This window comes from Penaeus vannamei, chromosome 8 (assembly GCF_042767895.1).
Source record: "Penaeus vannamei isolate JL-2024 chromosome 8, ASM4276789v1, whole genome shotgun sequence".
NCBI classification, from domain to species: Eukaryota; Metazoa; Arthropoda; class Malacostraca; order Decapoda; family Penaeidae; genus Penaeus; species Penaeus vannamei.
This window is the reverse complement of record NC_091556.1, coordinates 47,380,059-47,392,558: the sequence shown is the minus strand read 5'-3', so window position 1 is coordinate 47,392,558 and position 12,500 is coordinate 47,380,059. Positions and strand designations below refer to the sequence as shown.

General features: G+C 47.5%; 1 protein-coding gene across 4 annotated transcripts in view; it reads left to right on the top strand.

The window, feature by feature from the left end:
* LOC113824407 (tubulin beta-4B chain) overlaps positions 1 to 12,500 on the top strand; it is a 68,284-nt gene that overhangs the window by 46,643 nt on the left and 9,141 nt on the right. For 2 of the 4 annotated variants that reach the window (XM_070124815.1, XM_070124813.1), the window contains exons 2-4: positions 8,078 to 8,186; positions 9,522 to 9,647; positions 10,949 to 11,178. In XM_070124815.1, coding sequence (XP_069980916.1) covers positions 8,078 to 8,186; positions 9,522 to 9,647; positions 10,949 to 11,178 — 465 coding nt within the window. Of the gene's footprint in view, positions 1 to 8,077; positions 8,199 to 9,521; positions 9,648 to 10,948; positions 11,179 to 12,500 lie in introns of all 4 variants that reach the window. The other 2 variants (XM_070124814.1, XM_070124812.1) reach the window with 1 other exon arrangement.

Genomic DNA, 12,500 nt, shown 5'->3' with positions numbered 1-12,500 from the left:
ATATACATGCATACATACATGCTTGAAGAAATGTATACATACATATATACATTAATAGATAAATAGACAGATATCGATACGTAGACAGATACACAGAGATAGAGATTGACAGGAAGGTAGATAGACAGACAGAGACAGAGACAGAGAGAGAGGCAGATACAGAGACAAGGGGACAGAGACACACAGAGAGAGAAAAAAAGCGAAAGGGGAGAAAGGTAAAAGATAAAAAAATACCGAAAGCATATTGTAGACAGCGGAAGAGAGAAACAGGGGGAGGGGAAGGGGGAAGGGGGGGAAGTGTGGGGAAGGACGAGGGAGGAAGGGAGGGGGCGAGGAGGAGGGGGAGGAGGAGGGAGAGTCTGGGAAAGAGGAAGAGAGAGTAGGGGAGGGGGAGGGGGAGTGGACGACGTAGGGGTATCCATTAGGGGGGTGTGGGGGACGTAGGGGTAGCGAGGGGAAGGGAGAGACGTAGAGGTATCCATTAGGGGGGTAGGGGGGACGTAGGGGTAGCGAGGGGGGTAGGAGGGGGAGAAGTAGGGGTAGCGAGGGGGGGTGGGGGGGGGCGTAGGGGTAGCGAGGGAGGGGAGAGACGTAGGGGTATCCATTAGGGGGGGTAGGGGGGACGTAGGGGTAGCGAAGGGGGTGGTTTGAGGTCGTGTTGGCTTCTTTGGAGTCGTCCCCCCTAATTCTATTTTAAGCGACGTCGTTCGCGTTACGGAGTCCCCTACACGTTCATTCTGGCGTCACCCCCACCCCTGGCTCTATCCCCTACCCCCTGGCACTGGCCCCTACCCCTAGACTGGCACCTACCCCCTGGCACTGGCCCCTACCCCTAGACTGGCACCTACCCCCTGGCACTGTCCCCTACCCCGTGGCACTGGCCCCTATCCCCTGGCACTGTCCCCTACCCCCTGGCACTGGCTCCTATCCCCTAGACTGGCACCTACCCCGTGGCACTGGCCCCTATCCCCTGGCACTGGCCCCTACGCCGTGGCACTGGCTCCTACCCCCTGGCACTGGCCCGCCCCCCCTGGCACTGGTCCCTCCCCCCTGGCACTGGCTCCTCCCCCCTGGCACTGGTCCCTACCCCGTGGCACTGGCCCCTATCCCCTGGCACTGGCCCCTACCCCGTGGCACTGGTTCCTATCCCCTAGACTGGCAACTCCCCCCTGGCACTGGCCCCCACCCCCTGGCACTGGCTCCTATCCCCTAGACTGGCACCTACCCCCTGGCACTAGTCCCTACCCCGTGGCACTGGCCCATATCCCCTGGCACTGGCCCCTACCCCGTGGCACTGTCCCCTACCCCCTGGCACTGTCCCCTGGCACTGGTCCCCCCCCCCGGCACCGGCACCTACCCCCTGGTACTGGTCCCTACCCCCTGGCACTGGTCCCTACCCCTGGCACTGGCCCCTACCCCCTGGCACTGGCCCCTATCCCCTGGCACTGGTTCCTATCCCCTAGACTGGCAACTCCCCCCTGGCACTGGCCCCCACCCCCTGGCACTGGCTCCTATCCCCCTGGCACTGGCCCCTACCCCGTGGCACTGGCCCCTACCCCCTGGCACTGTCCCCTCCCCCCTGGCACTGTCCCCTACCCCCTGGCACTGTCCCCTACCCCCTGGCACTGGCCCCTATCCCCTGGCACTGTCCCCTACCCCCTGGCACTGTCCCCTACCCTCTGGCACTGTCCTCTACCCCCTGGCACTGGCCCCTCCCCCTGGCACTGGCCCCTCCCCCTGGCACTGGCTCCTATCCCTGGCACTGGCCCCTATCCCCTGGCACTGTCCCCTACCCCATGGCACTGGCTCCTATCCCTGGCACTGGCCCCTATCCCCTGGCACTGGCCCCTACGCCGTGGCACTGGCCCCTACGCCGTGGCACTGGCCCCTACGCCGTGGCACTGGCCCCTACGCCGTGGCACTGGCCCCTACCCCCTGGCACTGCCCCCTGCCCATTCGTTTCCTTGCCTCATGTCCCCCTCTCTCTGTGCTTCAACACGCGGTTGTTTTTCCTTCCCTTTCTCTTATTTCTTTCTTATACTTCCTCTTCCTTTTCTTTCGTTTCCTTCTTTCTCTTTTGCCTGGTGTTCTTCTTCCTTCTTTTCTTCTTCCTCCTCCTCTTCTACTTCTTCTTCTTCTTCCTCCTCCTCTTTCTTCTTTTCCTCTTAATTCCTTCTTCCTCTCTTCCTCACCCCCTCCCTGTTTCCCTCCTCCTCCCTCCCCCCATTTCCCTTCCTACCTCTCTCCCTCTCCCCCCATTTCCCCTCCTCTTCCCTCTCCCTCTCCCCTTCGCCCCATTTCCCCTCGTCTTCCTCCTCCCTCTCCCTTTCCCATATCCCCCCCTTCCCCCATTTTTCCTCTCCCTCTCCCCCCATTTTCCCTCCTCCTCCCTCTCCCTCTCTCTCCTTCCCCCATTTCCCCTCCTCCTCTTCCCTCTCCCCCAATTTCCCCTCCTCTTCCCTCTCCATCTATCTCCCCCTTCCCCCATTTTCCCTCCTTCTCTTCCCTCTCCATCTCTCTCCCCCCTTCCCCCATTTTCTCTCCTCCACCTCCCTCCCTCCCCTCTACCCCCATTTCCCCTCCTCCTCCCTCTCTCCCCATTTTCTCTCCTCCTCCTTTTCCCTCTCCCCCCATTTTCCCTCCTCTTCCCTCTCCCCCCATTTTTCCTCCCCCCCCCCCCCATTTCCCCTCCCCTCTCCCCTCCTCTTCCCCTGCTCTTCCCCTCTTCTTCCTCCCCCACTCACTCAGCAAAATGCCATCCATACCTTTGTGGAGGGTTTCTGCAAGAGGCGGGCGTGTCTCTTTGGGTCCAAGACTTTCTATGGGAATGCCAAGGCGAGGTCGGGGAGGAGGGGGGGAGGGGGCAAGGAGGGAGGGGGTGGGGGAAGGGGAGGGGGAAGGAGAGGGGGGTGCTAGGGGGAATGGAGGGGGAGGGGGGGCTAGGGGGAATGGAGGGGGCTAGAGGGGGAGGGGGAAGGGGAGGGGGAGGGGGGCTAGGGGGAATGGAGGGGACTAGAGGGGGAAGGGGAATGGAGGGGGCAAGGTGGGAGGGGGAGGGGGAAGGGGGCTAGGGGGAATGGAGAGGGGGAGGGGGAAGGGGTGGGGGGCTCTAGGGAATGGAGGGGGACTAGAGGGGGAGGGGGAATGAGGGAGGTGGAGGGGGAGGGGGGGGGAGGGAGGGGGCTAGGAGGGGAAGGGAAGGGGGAGGGGAAGGGAGGGGGAGGGGGCTAGGGGGAATGGAGGGGACTAGAGGGGGAATGGGGAATGGAGGGGGGAAGGTAGGAGGGGGAGGGGGAAGGGGGGTATGGGAGGACTCTTACTTTACTCTGTGTCTTATTTATGTCTTCCCGTATTTTTTTTCCTTGTTCAGATGTATTTTTAAATTTCTTTCATTATGTCTTGTTTCCTTCATTTCTTCTGCATCTTCTTTTATTGCCTCCTCCTCCGTCTCCTCTTCTTTCATCTCTCCTCCTCCTCCTCCTTATCATCATCATCTTGCTCTTCCTCCTCCTCTTCATCCTCCTTCTCCTCCTCTTCCTCCTCCTTATCATCATCCTCTTCCTCCTCCTCCTCCTCCTCCTCCTCCTTTCACTATTTTCCCCTCTTCTTATCTCCCTGCTTCGTCTTTGCTTCTATGAATAGTCCTGTCACATTTATTACTTTCGTATGATATCATGTGTCTTCTATCTCTCCTTCGCTTCCTCTCTCTCTTCTACGCTCGCCTGTCTGTTTGTTATTCTGTCTGTTATTTTGTCTCTACCTCTCTGTCTGTTTGTCTTCTCTCTCTTTCTCTCTATTTTTCTTTCCTTCTCTCTCTTTCTTTATCTTTCTTTCTTTCTTTCTTTCTTTCTCTCTCTCTCTCTCTCTCTCTCTCTCTCTCTCTCTCTCTCTCTCTCTCTCTCTCTCTCTCTCTCTCTCTCTCTCTCTCTCTCTCTCTCTCTCTCTCCTTTTCCTTCCTTCACTTCTTCCCAAAGAAGTTTAGAAATAGAAAGCAAGGAATAAATGCCAAGAAGGAAATAACACAAGAGCGACCTTGGTATTCTGTTCAGCCTTGTGGGGGAGGAGGAGGAGGAGGAGGAGGAGGAGGAGGAGGAGGAGGAGGAGGAGGAGGAGGAGTAAGAAGAAGAAGAGGAAGAAGAAGAAGAAGAAGAAGAAGAAGAAGAAGAAGAAGAAAAAGAGGAAGAAGAAGAAGAAGAAGAAGAGGAGGAGGAGGAGTAGGAGTAGGAGGAGAAGAAGAAGAAGAAGATAAAAAAGAAGGAGGAGGAAGAGAAGAAGTAAGAAGAAGAAGAAAAAGATAAAAAAGAAGGAGGAGGAGGAAGAGAAAAAGAAATAATAATAATTAGAAGAAAGAGAAGGGGGTGGAGGAGGAGGAAGAGAGGGAGGAAGAGTAGAAGAGCGAGGAGGAGGAGAAGAGGGAGGAGGAGAAGAAGAAGAAGGAGAAAGAAGAAGAAGAAATAGAAGGGAGGAGGAGGAGGAGGAGGAGGAGGGCGAGACAGCGGAGGGTGAAGGACGGGGAAGGGAGGTAGGAAGGGGGGGCGAGGGGGTAGGAGGAGGAGGGGGGGCGAGGAGGTAGGAGGAGGAGGAGGGGGTGATGAAGAGGAAGAGGAAGAGGACAAGAGAGACATGAGATATAAATATTATCTCAGCGTGTGTGTGTGTGTGCGTCTGTGTGTACATTTAGGCTTGTGTGTGCGTATATGAGTTCACGTCTTAATGCACGTGACTTCATGCATGTGTGCGTACTGTATTTATAGCGTGTGTGTATGTGTGTGTATGTACGTGTGTGTGTGTGTGTGTGCGTGCGTGTGTGTGTGTGTGTGTGTGTGTGTGTGTGTGTGTGTGTGTGTGTGTGTGTGTGTGTGTGAGTGGGTGAGTAAGTGAGTTTATGTGTGTGTGAGAGTATGAGTGAGTGTGTGTGCGTGCGTGAGTGCGTATGTGTGTGTGTGTGTGTGTGTGTGTGTGTGTGTGTGTGTGTGTGTGTGTGTTTGTGCGTGCGTGCGTGCGTGTGTGTGTGTGTGTGTGTGTGTGTGTGTGTGTGTGTGTGTGTGTGCGTGAGTGAGTGAAAAAGTAAGTGTGTGTGTGTGTTTAGATGTAAGTATTTGTTTGTTTTGTTGTGTGAGAGTGTAAGCACCGAATAACGTCTTGGATGTTGTGTTAGGAACAGCTGCGAGACGGAGAAAACGCCCACATAATGGCCTACTACCCCCTCCCCCCTCTTTCTCTTTCTTCCTTTCTTTCTTTGCCTGCCCCCTCTCTCACTCTTTCACTCTCTTCCTCTTTTTTTCTTTCTTTCCCTGCCCACCCCCCTCTCTCTTTCTTCATTCCTTTCTTTCTTTCCCTGACCCCTCTCTCTCTCTTTCTCTTCCTTCCTTTCTTTCTTTCCCTGCCCCCTCTCTCACTCTTCACTCTCTCTCTTTTCTCTTCCTTTTTTTCTTTCTCTGGACACAAATCCCTCCCCCTCCCCCTCCCTCTCCCTCTCCCTCTCCCTCTCCCTCTCCCTCTCCCTCTCCCTCTCCCTCTCCCTCTCCCTCTCCCTCTCCCTCTCCCTCTCCCTCTCCCTCTCCCTCTCCCTCTCCCTCTCCCTCTCCCTCTCCCTCTCCCTCTCCCTCTCCCTCTCCCTCTCCCTCTCCCTCTCCCTCTCCCTCTCCCTCTCCCTCTCCCTCTCCCTCTCCCTCTCCCTCTCCCTCTCCCTCTCCCTCTCCCTCTCCCTCTCCCTCATTCCACTGACATTGAGTTCATATTATCAATGGCATGACTGCTGACTTCCATTGGCGTAAGAATTAAATCATTGCCTAAGATTACCAAAAATATATATTTGTCCATAAATATCACAAAGAATTGATTCCAAAACATAGTATCGCATAAAAAGTACATAAGGTAGATTATATATGATGTAGTATACAATACCGTTATAGAATATCAGTAGACGAGGAAAAGAATATTGATGGAAACTTGTAAACCAAATTTATCTCTCTTCCTTTTTACTGATTTTGTGACGAATATGTTGCAGGGTATAGTTACAATATACAATATACAATATACAATAGATGATAGATTAGTGATAAGGAATATATAATCCTACATTTTTTCACCTTTTCACTGCTACAGAATATCAATATATACTCGTACATGTAACACACAGTATGATTTACGTTATAGAGGGGAAAAAAATTAAATAGACAAAAAAGCAGCTGAATAATGAAGAAAATAAAGGAATAATAAAATATCTATAAAAAAGTCATTAAGAAAATAAATGAGTAACAAAATATATATGTATCTACCTATCTTTATATATAAATATATATATTTTTTCTTTTTTTACCCATGTCCCTCTCTCCCTAAACGGCAGATCTAGGAAGTAATAAAATGATTTTATATACAGGATGCAGAACACCATGGACACAAATACCCCCCCCCCCCACAACAACAAAAAATTGATTAAGAAAATAACAAAATAGACAAATAGACAAACAACAAATACCCCCCAGTAACAACAACAAAAAAAGTGATTAAGATTATAGCTAACAGAATATCTAAACAAATACAAAAAATAATAATAATTAATAATAAAAGTCTTTAACCCAAGCCTCTCTCTCCCCAAACAATTCTAAGAGGTGATCTCAGTATGCAGTACTTTACGGACACATCAATAAATGGACAAATAAGTATAATAAATGGAAAAACAAATAAATAATTAACAAAATATACCTAATATAAAAAAAGTCTTTAACCCAAGCCTCTCTCTTCCCGTTAACATACATTATACAGTACTTTATAGACCCACAAATAAATGGACAACCAAATAAATAAACAACAAAATAAATAGCTGGACAAACAAATAAATAAACAACAAAATATACCTAATATAAAAAGTGTTTAACCCAAGCCTCTCTCTTCCCGCCAGTTCTGGGAAGTGTTCTCAGTTAACATACATTATACAGTACTTTATAGACCCACAAATAAATGGACAAACAAATAAATAAACAACAAAATATACCTTATATATAAAAAATAGTGTTTAACCCAAGCCTCTCTCTTCCCGCCAGTTCTGGGAGGCGATCTAAGTTATATACATTATACATTATACAGTACTTTATAGACCCACAAATAAATGGAAGCAGATAAATAAACAACAAAATAAATAACTGGACTACCAAATAAATAAAAAACAAAATAAGTAACTGGACAAACAAATAAATAAAACAAAATATCCCTCATATAAAAAAGTGTTTAACCCAAGCCTCTCTCTTCCCGCCAGTTCTGGGAAGTGTTCTCAGTTAGCATACAGTATACAGTACTTTATAGACCCACAAATAAAAGCACAAACAAATAAATAAACAACAAAATAAACAAATGGACAAACAAATAAATAAACAAGAAAATAAATAAATGGACAAACAAATAAATAAAAATCAAAATATACCTAATATAAATAAAAGTGTTTAACCCAAGCCTCTCTCTTCCCGCCAGTTCTGGGAGGTGATCTAAGTTAACATACATAATACAGTACTTTATAGACCCACAAATAAAAGCACAAACAAGTAAATAAACAACAAAATTAATAAAAGGACAAACAAATAAATAAACAAGAAAATAAATAAATGGAAAAACAAATAAATAACAGAATATACCCAATATAATAAAAGTCTTTGACCCAAGCCTCTCTCTTCCCGCCAGATCTGGGACGTGATCTAAGTTAACATACATCATACAGTACTTTATAGACCCAGAAATAAATGGACAAACAAGTAAATAAACAACAAAATAAATAAATGGACAAACAAATAAATAAACAACAAAATAAATAACTGGACAAACAAGTAAATAAAACAAAATATCCCTAATATAAAAAAAAGTGTTTAACCCAAGCCTCTCTTTTCCCGCCAGTTCTGGGAAGTGTTCTCAGTTAACATACAGTATACAGCACTTTACAGACCCACAAATAAAAGCACAAACAAATAAATAAACAACAAAATAAATCAACAACAAAATAAATAAAAGGACAACCAAATAAATAAAACAAAATATCCCTAATATAAATAAAAGTGTTTAACCCAAGCCTCTCTCTTCCCGCCAGTTCTGGGAGGTGATCAGCGACGAACATGGCATCGACCCCGTGGGCCAGTACAGCGGAGACACCGACATGCAGTTGGAGAGGATCAACGTGTACTACAATGAGGCCTCTGGTACAATGGGAGGTGGGGGAGAAGGGCTAATGTGTGCTTGTACCTGAATGCCAGCCTGCCAGACTGCATGCAAGCGGCAAGCGAGGGAGCGAGCCGGCGGAATGGAGCAATGGAGATTCGGACGTCAACCGATGGAGTTTTTTTTTTTGTTTTTGTTTTTTTTCTTGGACTAACCCTGGTGTTGTTGTTTTTTTGTTTGAGATTTTTTGGTTTTGTTTTTTCTTGTGTTGCGTTTTTTTGTTTTTCTTTACTTTTTCTTGGGTTTGAGTTTTTTTCTTTCAAACTTTTTTTCGAGATTTAAAAAATATATTGGAATGCTGTTTTATACTGTTAGATTTTTTTTTTCTTATTATTATTTTTTTTTTTTACTGTGATCTCAGTCAACTTTCTATAGCTTTCACAAACTATGAAAAATTAATAAAAACTCAACTACTTTTAAAATCTTTTAAAATTCTGGTTTACTAGACCAACTATTATTAATAAAACTCATGGATTTTTTGAAAAATTCTCTTGCATTCCTTTTTCTTTCAACTTGGTTTCTGTTAATGCCTTTAATTCTATTGCAATTTTCGACTAATTTTTAAATATTTTTATTAATAATTTAATATTTCTATATTATATCGACTAATAATTTAATGTTTCTTTCCACTAACTTCTCTGCATTTGCATAGTCCTAATACAAATCCTATTTATGGGCTAAATATTTAACTTTTTTCAAGTATTTTTTTCTTTCATTTGATTTCGTTATTACTGTTTCTTTTAAAATTACCAAAAAAAAAATTCTTTTTATTTTAATTTCAGTTTATTTTTGTTGATTTTTTTTTTACCTTGGAAATTAATAACCTTTGCAAAATTTGACTAAAATAATAATAGATGTACTACGTAAAATTAATAAATAAGCTAATTATTTGATATCATATATAGATGTGAACAAATTCCATTTAAATTCCCTATTTTCTGTGTTTCCATAAACGTAGATAAAATAAAAAGCAATATCATACCTGATTTACCTATCTTTTAAACGAGTATTAGTAACTTTTCTATTTTCTGAATAACTTCCAATAAAAGTAGATGAATATTATTATTATTTTTAAAAATTAGGCTCACTATTTTACGAAATTTATAAACAAAAGATAGTAACTATAAAGCATATAACTTATAGAACATATATTTACAACTTGTAAACAAATATTACTAACTTTCACCATGATTCCGTATTCCATAGTTATTTTCTAACAAAAGTAGGTAAAATAAGCAAAAAATCAGTAAAACTAGATAAAAAAATAAATTTCCTCGTCAAATTTCTAGAACTAAGCCCCGCCCCTTTTTCCTCAGGAGGGAGGTATGTCCCGCGCGCCGTGTTAGTCGACCTCGAACCGGGCACGATGGAGGCCGTCCGCTCGGGCCCCGTCGGCAAGATCTTCCGTCCCGACAATTTCGTCTTCGGTCAGAGCGGCGCTGGTAAGTGGGCGGTAAAGGGTGGTGGGTAGTAGGAAAGTGGGCGGTGGGCGGTAGGTTGGCAGGGTAGTGTGCGGTCAGTAGGGTTTCAGAAAAACAAAATCAATAATGAAGATTTTATTTATATGTATTTTTTATTGTAGAAGGTTATTGGCTAGATAATAATAATAATAATAATGGAAAGATATACATACTTTTTGTTTTGTTGTACTTTTTGTAAGAAAAAATAAGTATATATTACATAGGATTTTTTTCTACCTTAAGGCTTTGAATAAGAGAAGAAAAAAATATGAATAACGATTTTAGAATTTGTTTATATATTTACAAAATTAACAATATTAAAAGTGAAAATAACATTGATTTTAAGCATTTTCAAAATTAATTTGACTTCGATTTTAGGAAAATGTTACTTATTTTCATGTTCTGTAAGAGTCTGTTAGTTTTTTTTAATGTTCAAGTTAATAAAAATAAGTGATAGTATTACCTAATGCCTCTGTCATTCGTAATAAAATAAAATAAATAACAATGACTAAATATTCTCTTCCTTTTCTCTTCTCTCCCTCCCCCTCCCCCTTTCTCTTTTCCACTCTCTCCTTCCGTCAATCTTTCTCTCCCTGCCTCTCTCATACCCTTTCTTCCTATTTCCTAATTCCTCGCTTCCCCTCCTCCCCTTTATCCTCCTTCCCCTCCCCCACCCTTCCCTCACCTCATCCCCTCCTTCCCTTTCTCCATACCCTCCCAACTCCCTATTTCTTTCCCTCTCCTCCCCAACCCCCATCCTTACCATTCTTCACCCTTCAACCCCTCCTTCTAACCTCCTCACTTCCCCCTAACCCCTCCTTCTAATCCCTTCTCCTCACCCCCAACCCCCCTCCTTACCACTTCCCTCAAACCCCTCCTTCCAACCCCCTCACTATCCCCCTTACCCACCCCTTTACCCCCTCTCCCAACCCCAACCCCTCACTCCCCCTACTCCCCTCCTTCCACTTCCCTACCCACCCCTCAACACCTCTTTCCAACCCCTTCACTTCCTCTTACCCTCTTCCCTAACCCCTCCTTCTAACCTCCATCCTTCCAACCCCTCCCTCTCCACCCTCAACCTCTTTTTCTAATCCCCTCTCCACCCCTCAACCCTCCCCCCAACCCCTCTTTCTCCCCTCAACCCCCTCCTCCCCTCAACCTCCCCTCAACCCCCCTCTCAACCCCCTATCCAACCCCCTCTTCACCCCCATCCCAACCCCTCCCCCCAACCCCCTCCCCATCCCTTCTCCTCCCCTCAACCCCCCCCACCCCCCCACCCCCAGGCAACAACTGGGCCAAGGGCCCCTACAGCGAGGGGGCCGAGCTCGTGGACTCCGTGATGGACGTGATGCGCAAGGAGGCCGAGAACTGCGACTGCCTGCAGGGGTTCCAGCTCACCCACTCCCTCGGGGGGGGCACGGGCTCGGGCATGGGCACGCTGCTCATCTCCAAGATCCGGGAGGAGTACCCCGACCGGATCATGAACACGTTCTCCGTCATACCGAGTCCGAAGGTGGGTGTGAAGGGTGAGGGGGGGGTGAGGGTGAAGGGTGGGTTGGGTGGGGGTTAGGGGTGTGGGGGTGGGATTGGGGGTGGGTGAAGGGTGGGCGTGGGGTTGGGTGAAGGTTGAAGGGTGGGGGGTGGGGGGTGAGGGTGGGTTGGGGGGTGAAGGGGTGGGTTGGGGGTTGGGGAGTGGGTGAGGGGTGGATGCTGAGCGGAGAAGTGGATGTGGTAAAACCAGGTATTTGTGTGTGTGTATATATATATATATATATATATATATATATATATATATATATATATATATATATATATATATATATATTACACACATATATATGATATATATGTGTGTGTGTGTGTGTGTGGAGAGAGAGAGAAATAAAAAAAAGAAAAAGAGAAGAGAAAGACAAAGACATAATAAGAGAGAAAAAACACGAAAGCAAGCACATTAAATCCAAAACAAATCCATTCAGACCGAACCAGCTCCGACCTCCCCCCCCCCCGCCCCCTCTCTTCCCACCGAAACGAGACTCCCTTCCCTTCTACCTCCCCCCTCCCCCACTAACCCCTCCCTTCCCTTACCTTTTCAAAACAAACGAAAGTCTCCACCCCCCCTCCTCCACAACTCTCCAACTCACCCCCTCCAATTCCCCCCCTCCTCCACAACTCTCCAACTCACCCCCTCCACCCCCCCCTCCTCCACAACTCTCCAACTCACCCCCTCCACCCCCCCCTCCTCCACAACTCTCCAACTCACCCCCTCCACCCCCCCCCCTCCTCCACAACTCTCCAACTCACCCCCTCCACCCCCCCCCCTCCTCCACAACTCTCCAACTCACCCCCTCCACCCCCCCCTCCTCCACAACTCTCCAACTCACCCCCTCCACCCCCCCCCTCCTCCACAACTCTCCAACTCACCCCCTCCACCCCCCCTCCTCCACAACTCTCCAACTCACCCCCTCCACCCCCCCCTCCTCCACAACTCTCCAACTCACCCCCTCCACCCCCCCCTCCTCCACAACTCTCCAACTCACCCCCTCCACCCCCCCCCTCCTCCACAACTCTCCAACTCACCCCCTCCACCCCCCCCCCTCCTCCACAACTCTCCAACTCACCCCCTCCACCCCCCCCCTCCTCCACAACTCTCCAACTCACCCCCTCCACCCCCCCCTCCTCCACAACTCTCCAACTCACCCCCTCCACCCCACCCCCTCCTCCACAACTCTCCAACTCACCCCCTCCACCCCCCCTCCTCCACAACTCTCCAACTCACCCCCTCCACCCCCCCTCCTCCACAACTCTCCAACTCACCCCCTCCACCCCCTCCTCCTC